We start from the raw sequence: 14,731 nt of genomic DNA, 5'->3' as shown, positions 1-14,731 counted from the left end.
GCTGTGAGGGCAGACTCGATGACCAGAACACCTCGGGACGGCCCGACTTGCCGGACGAGGTCCCTGAAGCGTCCGCGGCGCTCCCCTGTTGCTCCCCGTGTGCGGCCTGACAAGATGGCGGCCGCCGGGTAGAGTGACGGCACCCGAGCGTTGCTGAATCAAGGGGACGTGCGACCGGAGGCCCCAAGCAGCGAGCCCACGTCAAGTTCTGAGGTGAGGAGGTGGCATTCTGGCGACGGCGACCTGGCGCCGTTCGCTGTCGGCGGAGTAGGGGGAAGAACGACCTGCATGGCCCGCGTAGACCACGCCACTGAGAAAGAACCCACCCCCGCCGGGCTGGAGCGTCGCTGAGGTGCCCCGACCACGACACATAGCGCCGGGGAGCGGCGCGTGAGGCCATTGAGAGGGGAGACACTGCTGGCTGGCCTGAAGTAGCGAGAGCGACCGCCCCCCTCCCTCCTTTTGTGACCTCGGCGGGGCTCGGCACGGCCCCCGGCTACAGCAGCGCCCCCCACGAAGTGCCCACCATGAGGAAAGAGAGGAGACGGGCTGACACCTGGGAGCGCCCGACGAGGTGCGATACTGGTGACATACGGGGGAACGCCGGAGATGGCCCATCGCTGCTGAGTCTCTATTCCGGCCTGATCACCACCCTGGTTTACCATCATCAAGTGAGAGGGGCCTGGTCTACCACTCTGGGGACAGCACGACGCACATCCACGACGCTGGGTCGTCCCCCGACTCCCACCTGCTGACAACACACGGACCACAAACGCGTGGGGTGCACCGTGTCGACAGCGGCTGACAGACTAAGAACAATACAAACCCTGACGACCATAGAATTTGGAAAGCCTATGTGACGAAAAAAAAACCCGCGTCAAGGCCCGTATGAACAACGAGGGCCACAGACGGCTGCGTTACTGAAGGTTGCTGCACCACTGAACCCCCCCTCCAGACCGCAGCATTTATCGTCACAGAGCGGGGTAGCGCCCAGATATATTGAACCAACATAAAACGCGGACGCTGGACCTGACGACACCATGAGCAGCTGCGGGCCCCAACCCCACCCGAACGCCATTGTCTACGTGGACTCACCCAGGAGATCCATAACCTCCCAAAATGGGCCGCCGAGCAGCGATAACCACGTACGGAGCGGATCAACAGAAGATGCCGCCTCAGACACTGACCCCGACCACACTGCGGGATGGACAAGACGGTGTAGACTCCACGTCCCGAAATTGGACCAAGTACTCGCAGCTGTAGAACAATCCAGAGTGGCGATGGAGAACAAATTTGACACTCTAGCTACAGATCTCAACCTTCTCCGCGACGACCACAGGAAGCTATCAGACAAAGTCATCCAAGGAGAAAAGACGGTGCAAGCGCTGGACCTGCAAGTACAGCAACACCTCCGCGACATTGCAGACCTCCAATCCCGGGTCAAGGCCTTGCAATACAAGACGGACGATTAAGAAGGGCGCTCCCGGAGGAGCAACATTGGAATCATGAACCTGCCGGAGGGGGAGGAAGGGGCCGACCCAATACAATTCATCACAGACTGGATCGCGACCTATACACCAGCCAAAGACCTGACTCCCTACTTCTCCATTGAGCGAGCGCACCGGGTCCCAACGTGCAAACCTAAACTGGGCCTGCCCCCTCGACCGTTCCTGTTGAAACTCCTACACTTTCGAGACAGGGACGAGGTCCTCTGGGCGGCCAGAGCGCACGGACGGCTGCAGGTGGAAGATAAACAAGTGATGCTGTTCCCCGACTACTCACGGGCCGTACAGCAACAGAGGGCCACCTTCCAGGCGATAAAGCGAACACTTCGGCAGATGAATATCCAGTACGCCCTCCTGTTCCCGGCCAAACTCAAGATTATCCACGACGGCGCCACGCATTTCTTCACAGACCCAAAAGAAGCGGACACCTGGGTGGAGCAACATGTCTCTCGTCGACCGGCGATGGTGGATATACAAAACAGTCAACCTAGGCGGCAACCACGGAGACAGGGCCGCAAAGTCACCCTGACACAGCTCAGTGCCCTATCTACTCAGACAGGGAGCGGCTCCCCAGACCTTACTCAGATCATAGCAGAACGAAGAGGGCGATCCAAGCGGTGACCGCGCTCGGCCCGGTAGAGGGGGGGTCGGATGTGGACGTAGAGCCCCGCCTGTTAAGCTCTGAAGACGAAGCCAGCGATGCTCCGGCCTCCCGTGAGGGTTCCATGTCACCCCCGATAGTGACACCCCAGACCGCGGATCTGTTTATGTGACAGTGACATGAACGCCGAGACCTCTTGGTACCACGGCTCAACTCGCACTGGGCTGCCATGCATGCCTTTGGCGGCCCGGACGCCCGCCTATTGGTATGGGTTCGCTAGTGGGACTCCGGACGATCGGGATGCTTTGCCACACTGCCCAGAACCTGTGCCCAAGAACCACATTGCATGGGACACCAGAGGGATCACTTACACAGCCAATCTACCTTGATCGTGGAGCTGGTAGCAATGAGGGAGACACCCGGCCACCACCCCGCAACTACGAACTAAAGAACACACATGCTATATTGTTTAGACTTATTGCCTCGAGCATTAGATCCCCTCAGTTGGGAATGTTCCCCAGAGTTATGGTTTATCCCCCTTTATGATGTTACTTTCCTAGGCACTATGGAGCGAGCGGGCTTGAGAGGACTGGGCCATGGCATGCGTCCCCGGATTGGTGGAGCGGTGGAGGGCCAGAGGGGGAGTCAAGCGGGGAGGACATGGTCATTACATAAGAACCACAAACCACACAGTTGACACATGACACCTAAGTTACCGAATACGGACCTTAAATTCATGACTCTAAATGTCAGAGGTATGCACACGGCCACTAAGAGATACTCGATATATGCCTATATCAAGCAGCAACAGGCGCAGGTGGCCCTCCTACAGGAGACGCACCTGACAGACCAAGAGGTAGGCCGCCTTCATAGAAAATGGCGGGGTATTGTATGCGCCACGAAATACTCCGCCTTCGCCAGGGGCACGTTAATATGGATTAGACCTGGTGTGCCATTCAAAGAACAGGCCCGACTGATCGACAGTGACGGGAGATATGTAATTGTCAGTGGCTTATTGGGGGGACAACCGATACTTATAGGTTGCGTGTACGCCCCAAATACAGAGCAAGAGCAATACTGGGACAAATTGACCACAGTACTAGCCCGTCATACAACAATGCCATGGCTCCTGGGAGGGGATTACAACTGTGTACTAGATCTACACCTAGATAGGTCGCACCCTTCCCCGCCGCACTCCCCGGCGCACAAACAAACAGAACACTTCCGCAAATGGGTGGAACATTGGGCGCTGGCGGATGCCTAGAGAGTACAGAACCCGACGGCCAGGTTATATTCCTTTCACTCCATCCCACACGACCTTCGGGTGAGACTCGACAGGTTTCTGTGTTCCGCAGATATCCTACCAAAAATACAACACACTGACTATCTGGGGCGCATAGTGTCGGATCATGAAACACACAAGATGACCCTTCGCTGGAGACCACCCCACCGAAACGATCCCCACATGGAGGCTCCCCCAGGAATGCCTCACTGATCAGGCCTTTCGTCAAACACACGGGGACTTCATCTTGGAACACTTTTTGCACAATGTGGGCTCTGCCTCCTCCAGGGCTATAGAGTGGGAAGCACACAAGGTTACCGCACGTGGACACTGTATTCAACAGATGGTAGGGGTGCGGAGAACACTGGAGCAAACTGCATAAATCAGAGACCGCGATGGCAGGCATGTCCCGTGACTCGGACCAGGGGAGGGCCACCGTAGAGCAGGTTGCGGCGGCGAAGCTCACACATGCGGAAACACTACGCGACTTACGGAAGTATAACTTCCGTATGTACGCTACACGGGCACACAGGGAGGGCAACAGAGCAGGGGCACTCCTAGCGTGGATGGCCAAACAGGACACAACTTCACAGCCCATCACGGAACTAGTGGACGAGACTGGATGACCCCACACCTCCCAACTCGACATCCTGAGCATATTCCACACCTACTACGCAAGTGTATACCACAACCCAGTGTCGGCGACGCCATGCACATTAGCACACTTTATGGGCACATGCACGTTCCCCACAATCTCCTTGGCAGATAAGAAAGAACTAGACAGTAAAATCACATCCCCAGATATTAAGCGTGCTATTGGATCCCTTGCATGGAAGAAAACACCAGGGATGGATGGGCTCCCGTTGGAATACTATAGCACATTCGCGGCCCAGATAGTACCCCATCTAACGATTATATACAAGGAGGCCCTATCCAAGGGGAATCTGCCCGCGTCATTCCGCGAATTCACAATGGTGACCTTTCTGAAACTCCACAGGGATCCCACACACCCGTCCTCATATAGACCCATCAAACTCCTAAACGTGGATTGTAAAATTCTGGGGGAAATCTTACACGACCGCTATAGCCAAATTCTTCCAGCCCTCATACATCCCGATCAGTGTGGATTCGTGCCCAGGCGCAACACATCATATAACCTGAGACGGCTCTTCCATATCCAGGACAGTGCACAAGACAGATTCCCCCATGCAGCGTGCCTGATCTTTGACCTGGAGAAGGCGTTTGACACCCTGTTGTGGCCTCACTTGTTTGCGGTCCTCCAGAAACTGAATATCGGCTGGGTTTTAATGGCATACACGCGACTCTTACATAAGGGACTCACCTCAAGAGTAAGGGTCTGCAAGCTCATCTCCGCTCCATTCCCGGTAGAGCGAGGTACCAGGCAGGGGTGTCCACTCTCCCCCCTCATTTTTGCTCTAGCAGTTGAGCCCTTGGCCACGCGGCTGCAACTGGAGGGAGAGGCCTGGGGGATTCCGATTGCGGGGACGACACACTGTGTATCATTGTACGCGGACAATTTGCTGATTTACGTCCGCGACGTGACCGGGGATCTTACCTCAATATGGGAAACCCTGCAGGCCTTCGGAGCCATTTCAGGTCTCAGGGTCAATTGGGAGAAATCGACCATTTACCCTCTTGGCCCCCACCTGGCGCCGCACGATGTGATGCTGGGGACTCAGACCTTAAAATGGTGCAGGGCGACTTTATCACTCCCGACGGATCTATACGAGGGCAATCACTGCAAAGTGCTAGCAGGTCTGCGGTCGGCGGTGAGCTTCTGGAAGACTCTGCCCCTGGCACCCATTGGCCGGGTGGCCATAGAAAAAATGGTAATGGTGCCCAGATTGCTCTACCATTTTGCAAATCTCCCGGTGATTCCTCCCCGGTCGTTCTTCCGGGAACTAGATACCCTTCTCACAACGCTAATATGGGGTAACGGCCGACGTAGAGTAGCATTGCGCACACTATACTTGCCCACTGCAGACGGAGGTCTGGGAGCCCCGTCATTCGAATCATATTTCCTTGCTGCACAGCTTCATTGGCTGTCTCACTGGATGGCAGAGCGATGCGTTGGGGAAACAATAACGGAAACCGTTAGGATACCTCTTCCGGTCATCAGGAGGATGCTCTTACCCGGAACCAAGCCGTCTCGAACTCACCCGGTGTAGGTCTCCATTGCGCGCAAATGCATGATGCGCATTCATCGAATGTCCAAAGACCGGCCACTTCATTCCCCACTGCTGCCCCTGGTGGGTCTCCCTCGCGGTGAAAAACATTACACGACTAGGGCCCTACAAATCTGGACCGATCACGACCTGACGGAGGTGGAAGCGTTGTTCCACGAAGGGCAATTGCGAACCTATGAACAGTTGGTTGAGTGGTATGACCTCCCGCGAGGACAATTTCTTATGCACATGCAACTTTTAGTTAGTACGCGACCGTTCTGGAGTCTGCGAGACGGAGAACCGCCCACACACCCGGTGCTCCTGCCGCATGGGGGCTGACAGGCACCGAGTCACATGGCAATATAAGGCCATCAGGGAATTAACAAATGTTTCCCTAGATAATTTACGGCACTCCTGGGAAGATGTCGGCAGGGTATTCCATGACACGGAATGGACGTGCGCCTTGGAATATACAAAGAAAGTGTCCAGGAACACGCGGTTTAAGAACATACAGTTTAACATACTCCATCGGGCTTACCTCACACCGGACAAACTACACCGGTACTATCCGGACACACAATTTAACTGCCCACCTTGTAAAATGTCAGATGCAAACTTTAGACATATGTTTTGGGACTGCCCCTCCCTGCAACAAAACTGGACCAGGGTGCACCAAACACTCCTTACACTGGTCAACCTGCCGCCAATTGATACCTGGGAAGTCTGTGCACTAGGGACATACAAGAGGAAGAAATCCTAAAAGCTGCACTGGCGGTTTGCATCCCTTACCCTGCTACTGGCGAAGTTAAAACTACCTGTTGGTGGGTAATACTAATTTATTGCGTTCCCAAGGCTAGAGATGAAAACTGTGGGGGTTAATTTGACTCACTTGTGGAGCTCAACATGTTTCTGTCATCAGTACACCTTCTAGCGAGAAGTTCAAGCATTCATCAGGACATAGTTGCCTCTCTGCTCAATCAAAACAATAGTTTGTTATCATCCAACCTGTGTGTCCTTTTGGGTCTGTCCTTGCAAGGTGTCATCCCTACAACTTAAGCTCCAGTAGTCTGTAAAAGTATGAAACATCAAAGGTTAATAGAATTTTTTATTAAAACAGCATCCCATGGATGTATAGAACAAGCATGTCTGAATTGGTGTTCATGTTGATGCCGCACAACAAAAGAATAGTGAGATTGCATGCACATCATTCGTAAGATAAAAAACACGCAATAAAATGAAAAAGTACTTAACTTACCTAAATGATATAGTCAAGTTGTCTCACCTCTGATGTGGAAATTATGGGCCATATTTCTAATATAATGACAACATAATAAAACATTTAAAGTTGGTATGCATCCCAATGTCCAGAAGTTTTAAAGAGACCTTAACCTCACTAAAGTGGCTCACAAATATGAGGGTGTGTAGTGATGAAGAGCTAAATTTAATGCGCTCATCCTTCTTAACCACCAGTAGATGTGAGTTAAGCATAAGTATGGTGGTCAGATAGTTGTTCAGTCTAATAGTAAATGTTACCCCTTCAGTGTCCAAAGCTCTCCCTGTTGTTGCACAGACTGGAGTGGGAATAGTTAATTTTACCCCTTCGGAGTTCAACGCTTACTCTATTGTGGATTGGGAATAGTACTTTTTACCCCTTCAGTGTTCAACATTTTCCTTACTGTTGCACAGCCTGGAGTGGGAATAAGTAAATTTTTCCCCTCCGGTGTCCAGTGATTTCACTACTGCTGCACAGACGGGAGTGGGAATAGTAAATGTTATCCCTCTGATGATCAATGCTTTCCCTACTTTTGCACAGACTGGAGTGGGAATAGTAAATGTTACCCCTCCGGTGTACAATTCTTTCTCTAGTGTTGCAAAGACTGGAGTGGGAAAAGTAGATTTTTCTCCTTCGGTGTGCAATACTTTCCCTACTATTGCACAGACTGGAGTGGGAATAGTAAATGTTACCCCTCCGGTGTCAAACGCTTTCCCTACTGTTGCACACACTACCCCTCCAGTGTCCAAAGCTTTCCATGCTGTTGCGCAGACTGGACTGGGAACAGTAAATTTCATCTATTCGGAGTCCAACCCTTTCTCTACTGTTGCACAGATTGAGGAGGGATTAGTAAATGTTACCCCTCCAGTGTCCAAAGCTTTCCCTACTGTTGCACAGACTGGAGTGGGAACAGTAAATCTTAACACTTCGAAGTCCAACACTTTCCCTACTTTTGCACAGATTTTAGTGGGTACAGTAAATGTTGCCCCTTTGATGTCCAATCTTTTCCTAAAGGTTGCACAGACTGGAGAGGGAACAGTAAATCTTACCCCACCTCCCCCGGCCTCCAAAGTAGTCCCTTTTGTTGCACAGATTGGAGTGGGAATAATAAATGTTACTCTTTCAGTGTTTAACTCTTTCCCTACTGTTGCACAGGCTGAAGTGGGAATAGTAAATGTTACCCCTCCAGTGAATAATGCTTTCCCTACTGTGGCACAGACTGGAGTGGGAATAATACATTTCCCTCCTTCGGTGTCCAATGCTTTCCCTAGTATTGCACGAACTGGAGTGGGAATAGTAAAGTTTACTCCTCCGGTGTCCATGCTTTCCCTACTGTTGCACACACTGGAATGGAAATAGTAAATATTACCACTCCAGTGTCCAAAGCTTTTCCTGCTGTTGCACACACTGAAGTGGGAATAGTAAATCTTACCCTTCTGAAGTCTAACGCTTAACCTGGTGTTGCACAAACAGGAATGTGAATAGTAGATTTGACCCCTTCAGAGTCCACCACTTTCCCGACTGTTGCACAGATTTAAGTTGGAATAGTAAATGTTATAAAGCAAACACAAAGAGACGATGGACGTAGCGCTGAACTTTTCAGACACTCACCCCCAGTCACAGATCTGGATTGAATCCATCATCATTCTTTAGCTCACTTCGCCACTTTAGTTTCCGGTTCAGGGAAGACCTGGCTTGGCAGTTCTGGCTGGACTGTTCCCATGAGGCACAGGGTCAAGACTGATTTGCATTTAGCTGGGGCTGAACTGAGGTGGCGAAGTGAGCTAAAAAATGATGATGGATTCAACCCATTCACTTATATGCTGAATGCACAATAATTCTAAGGAGCTATTCTGAAAGATACTGAAATTGGTGGTTTGAATAGCAGTGCTGTAAAAAGATTAGGCCTTAGGCAGCCGTGATGTGATGCATGATGTAGCACACAAAACATGGGCTAAAACTTAGTGTTTCTTACAGAAAGAGCCTGGATGAGGGAGAGGATGTGGTGTTTTATGGCCAGATCTGCCGACTTGGGTGCTGAGGAACCATATTTGGGTCACGGCGTTGGCTCAACATCCTGGGATTCTGGGAAAACCACTAAATCTCTCTAGTGCTTATAAAAAATGAATGTGTCCTTGTGTAATGTAACTGGCAGCGATGGATTCTGCAGGAAGGCCTAGGGGCTCCACCCCCACTTATTTTCTCTCCCCGGGTCAGCCATTGTAAAATTGAAAAGCACTCTTATATGTTTAAAAATATATGTACACATACCTCTTGCTTGGGGCGATGCTGTTGGGATCATGACTGATGACGACGAGTGTCATGTGACACTGGCAGAGAAGCCGATGCATTCTGTTTTTTATGGGCGGGCCCTCCGCCTTCAGTATTTGCTGGGATGATGAGCTTACAGCACTTAGGCCTGTGAGGTCATCAGCTCGGCCCCTGGCGCTTCATGCTGGAGCCCTGTAGCGCCAGGGACTTCACGTCAGTCAGGAAGTGGAGAGGATGGTCACCCCATCCATTACCAACTCATCACAGGGAGTTTGGTGATGGGTCACGCCCTTTGAAGAGTTCGGAAAAGGTGGCGTAGAGACTGCAGGCCGCAAGGAAGCTGAAAAATTGAGTCTGCACATGATTTTTGAAAACACACTGCGCACACTTGAGGTGTCTGCTTCCCGCTACTGCTGTTAATTTTAGAATCATTTGTACCTCGGACGCCATCATCCATTTTCAGCTCCAACATCGCTTCGGCATCGCAGGTGCCTGTCGACATCACATAATTCCCTGCCTGACCTGATTTGAAGTTGACCCCGGCACGAAGTAATCAGTTATCTGCATCGTCTCTCCATGGCTCCCCAGAAACTTGGCCAGTGGCATCAGGCCTGTGTATGTTTATTCTTCTCTTTGTTTAGAGGTGCAGCGCTGCTGTTAATTCGATCTCTTAACCTTCTCTTTAAAGCTTTGGAGAATGTGCAATTAAGAAGGGCTCGTCCCCATTTCTGGAAGACAGAAGTGAAATGTTCTGTGCCGATGCATACACATTTGTATACAAATATTCATATACAGATGTATGTGGGAAACTATCAGGATTATATTAAATTAACAGATAGATTTTAAATGATTAATCTAATGCACTATATTTACATGAATATATTGTGTATACCCTTGATAGGGGATGGGTACAGTCTGCATATGTATGTAATGTTTTGTGGCTATGCATTATTATTTTTATTAGAAGCTAAATGAAACAACAATAGCTGAGGTGTGGTTGAACATGCACAATAATGATCAAAGTAATGACCTTTTAGTCATGACTTCTGAGCGGGAGAAACATTCACAACTAAAGTGCGGGGTTAAATGAAAGTGTGCTACAGAGTCCTACTTAAAGACGGAGTAGTAGTGTCTAGATTGTTCCTTGATTGACACCTGCTTGGAAAATGCATATTATAATGGCAACACACCAAGGCTTTTTTATAAATACTACTTAACAAATAAAAAAGTTTGAATACAGGGAAGCTGAATAATTTCCTTTTAGTAACCTTCTCGGGCACTAAAAGGATGGGCCCATGTGTCCAAGTATGGGCACATGGAAGTGATTAAAGGCCTAACGTTGTCAGGTCAAAAGGCCACAACGTGTTGGCCCCAGAGTGTGCTGCAGGCATAACTGGACATTCAACTCATGGTAAAGGCCCATGATGGAGCACATAACAAAAGATGATCTGTAGGATGGGAGGGTTTTTGGAGACTAACGATTTGGCATTCACACTACAGATCCAGAGGGACATAACGCAGATATTTTCTTTTTCCATGTTTTACTGGCAGTCACCTCACTCCTCCTGCATTCTGCCACCCTATAGGGTTCCTGTAGGGTTCTTCATTGGCTGTTTCCTAAGCTCCCTGCTACAAGAACGGCCTGGGCACATCATTCTAGTGACCAATGGCATCTATTCCAAGTGTCTACGTGTTTGCTTTTCTCCATAACCCTCAAGCGCTCTCAGGTGGGTTACAGTTTCATGAAGGCACTACAACAGACTGTAAATAAATACAAATTAACAGACTGGTCATTTCATTAAAACTCTAGGCAAAGCTAGTATTTCTGAAATGACAGCGATATACGACGCAGAGACACGCATATACACAATTTTCTTTTTGTACTGAATAAACAGCTACCTATGTCGTTATCATATACAATCTCTTTATTTATGTCATAACTACAATTGCACAATTGGTCTATTAACCTCTTTGCTTTCTCAAATTTGTTTGAAAATGCCCCAGTTTTTAACTTTTTTTAAGGTTTTCCCGGGGGGAGAACTACCCCTAAGCCCCCCCCTCCCAGACACCCCTTATGACAGTCGAGCTCGCTCGCTAAGCTCGCTCGCCACAGCCACTTATCCCAAACCTTTACGCCCACCACTTAATACTGAGTTTGTGCTACAACAAAAAGTACACACAAAAAAAGTCCATATATCCATGCCAGTATGAAGGTAGTGCTGGTCTCCGAAACACTGGAGCTCACGCATGGAGAGGTACATTGAGATTCTGCTTCTAAATTACAGAACTACTTTCATTTCGGAGTACTGGAAATGTGCTATTGATACTCACTTTAATGGTGCGCACAATCCCAGCTGAACATTTTTGGGACGGAAAGTCAATTTCAAGAGGGCATCTACTTTTATGAGGTACGGTTCTTCTTTTTTGGAACAAAAACTCTATTCATTGTTTTATGCTTCCTCAGGTCTTCTATTAAAAGCATTTCGTAAGTATGTCACATGTAGCCCATCTTTTAGTGGCTGTCAGCTGTAACAGGGGCATATTCATCGTCTGATTTGTTTCATGCTAAGGGTCACTTGCAAACTATTTAAAGTGTATTTGAGACTTAAATAAGGTACCTCTAAATTTTATAGCCTTCATTTTAGCACACTTTATCCCTGCACACTTCCAGTCATTTCTCTGAGCACAAGTAAGAACAAGTGACTGAACAAAAGGTTCTGATCTGTTACCACGATCCCTGAGGGGTCAGGGTTGTCATGTTTAGTGGTTGACAGAAATTATTAGCTCCCTGCTAGGGTTAGGGAAGCTTATGGTGGTGCTGTGAGTTATCTGGTCTCTAGACCAACATATACTCCCGGGGTGCCCGGAATCAGTCTAGGCACTTCACCCATAGTTTATGTTGTCCAACAAACTCGCAGGTCCTACGGATTAGTGTGAACTACACAACAAAATAATATTTTAGATTGAAAAGCAGGTAAAGCGTTGCTTCTCTTCCTGTCAGTTGTTATGTTAAAATGTCGATTGATGGAAGCCGGTGCTCACTTTGATAGAACCCGCGAATATTTATGACGTGTAGTCTGATGGAGATGCTGTGTTTCAGAGGAATCCCTCTTACCTTCATTGCACATCAAATGCATTTATCCAGGAAATTGTTCTATAGTTCTCTAAATGCAAAAACAGAGAAGGCTCTTGGTAGATGTAGTTGCGGTATGGACGAAAGCATGCTTTCATAGGGATAATTCAATTGCCCATTTTCTTTTCACATGATTCATAACAATGGGGTTATTGAACAACAGGTCTATCCATCGAACGTTGATGGGTGTGTTTATAAAACTAAATTATTTTTGTTTTGATTTTAAAGCTTTTTATGACAATGAACTATTTGTTTCACAAGATCTTCCCTCACTGTCATAATCAGCTGTAAACGATGAAGCTGTTCCTTAGGCATACCTAACTTTAGTGTGATGAGACCTTCGTATTCTATTTGTTGCACTGTGTGCTTCAGTATTCCTTCCCAGAGGAAGAAACCACTTGTTACAAACATATGCCATATTTAACACCCAGTTGTGTTTTCTGTGCCACGTATCCTTCCTCACATCAAAGTATTCGAATGCGCTTTTTTAACTTTGAATTGAGGTATGGGCTGTTTTCTAGGTTCTAACGATATAACTGCTTTTCCTGAAGATGAATTGATTCACCTTTTGCTTTTGAGGTGTGACATCCCCCAGTAAACCCATTAGTTGAGTCTGGATAAGAGAAAAGAAGGTCAAATCTTATTCTACGACGTCATTTCCGTGAAGCGCCATAAGACACCATACACGCTACTATGTTAACATATCTTATGAAGGACAATGTGCTCTTCTATGAAGATACTCTGCATGCGTCTTGACTCAATGTACATATTACTGTGCAAATTTATCTTACGTGTGGCAATGCAGTAAAGCGCTCTGATACCCTCGGGTCTAGCTAGCGCTATATAAAACTCTTAAATAAATAAATAATAAATAAATGCATCCAATACTCTATCAATATTCTTTCGTTTCACGTTGAATATTTGAAACCAAGGGTTTTGGCTGGCTCTTATTTGCAGACGTCTGCCTTGCACCTGAACATTGTCTGCTTTTGCCTTTGCAGGTACGACAGAGCCCCACAGCGGCGAGGCTGACATTTTACCTGAAGATGAGAACACAACTGTGGAGGAGGCACAGGAGGATATTCCAGACGCTAAGGCTTAACTCAGTTTTCTAAGCCTGTGTGATGCTATGTTTAAATCTTAATCTTAAATCTCAAACTTCCTATGCAGTTTCAGGATACATTGAAGGAAAAAATATGCCAAATAATGTGCAGTGTTAATACCTCATGTTTTTTCTCTCTTTCACAAACGTTGCAAGCTACAAAGTGTCATTGTTTGTACAAGGGTGTAACCATCGTTGCAAGTAGGTGGCACACCAAACTCTGCAAAGAGGCAGACAAAGTATTTATTTCCTTCACGTGCAGTGCCAAATAAAACCGATATAATGGCTACTCGGAGTTCTACCACAAACTGTGTTTTACATCAATAAATATATATATTACATTTGTATCTGACATGGCTTTTATGGTTCCGTTGTGTATTTGGGACAATTTGCGCCATAATTGTGAGAGGAGTCGGAGATCAGCAACTATTCGATACATGGAGCTGAACCAGCATCTGATAACATGGTCCTAGTTGGCCATGGCTGTACTGCACACCACCATTCATGCCCCTCGAGAGTGCTACTGTACTGAATATATTCCTCTCCCTAGCCTCGAGGAAGGATGTGATCAAGTGTATTACCTCCCTACCTACCGAAAGGCGAGGGAGTAGGACTAGGAGTAAGGCCATTATCAGTAAGTAATGGAAGCATTTCCTTGCTTGACCGTGCATGAACCCTATTGGATCATGCAATGAAAACACCTCCTGGCCAGCTTAGCTGAAGGGGGTGGGGGGGCAGATATGTGGTTGATGTTCCTCCCATCCGGAAAGAAAGCCTTCTATGAAGAAGGACCTTTTGGATAATTTGTGTTAACAGTTCAGAAGCCATCTTCCTTTGTAATCTACAGTGCAGGTGGTGCGTAAGCAGCTCCCTTGTCATGCCCTGACATATATAGCCAAATCCTAGCAGCTGCATACGTATTGGTGCACTTCAAGGACACAGCAGCACTTAAAATTTAAATTTATTGATTAGTTTTCATAGCAGCTTCCTTAGAATGCCAACAAAACACATACATTTAGCTCAATAAAATACAAAATGGTAAAAAGTTGATATGACAGTCTGTCACAGCTGGTGGCAAAATTCAAAGCCTCCTTTGCTGTTTTGATGTTAATTAATTAACATTATGTAACACTGGTACCTGTTGCGTCAACACACGGACATATAAATAGAACATGATCAAAGTCTCCCACCCCAAAATTACACAGAGCGCAAAACCTTTTCTAGTGAGTCAGTCCAAACCAGTTACCAGTATTAGATCCAAAGCCGAACGTTTTTCCTTCACCTCTCCTGTTTTCCGTATTTCATTTTTGTTTACATTAGGACTTTGTGCACTTTATCACTTCGAACCAATTCTAAGAGTGCCTGTGCTCTTCCCTTC

At 47.8% G+C, this 14,731-nt stretch overlaps 1 protein-coding gene across 2 annotated transcripts in view; it reads left to right on the top strand.

Annotated features, from left to right (window-relative positions):
- Positions 1-13,704, top strand: part of TTC29 (tetratricopeptide repeat domain 29) — a 1,168,725-nt gene extending 1,155,021 nt beyond the window's left edge. The window contains exon 17 of one of the 2 annotated variants that reach the window (XM_086963296.1): positions 13,253-13,704. In XM_086963296.1, the coding sequence (XP_086819422.1) occupies positions 13,253-13,353 (101 nt within the window). In that variant the 3' untranslated portion in view covers positions 13,354-13,704. The remainder of the gene's footprint in view (positions 1-13,252) is intronic. The other variant, XM_086963297.1, reaches the window with a different exon arrangement.
- Positions 13,705-14,731: the final 1,027 nt, after the last annotated feature.

Source organism: Lissotriton vulgaris, chromosome 3_1, assembly GCF_964263255.1.
Source record: "Lissotriton vulgaris chromosome 3_1, aLisVul1.2, whole genome shotgun sequence".
In the NCBI taxonomy this organism is placed as follows: domain Eukaryota; kingdom Metazoa; phylum Chordata; class Amphibia; order Caudata; family Salamandridae; genus Lissotriton; species Lissotriton vulgaris.
The sequence above is the reverse complement of the archived record's forward strand: the minus strand, read 5'-3'. Positions and strand labels throughout refer to the sequence as shown.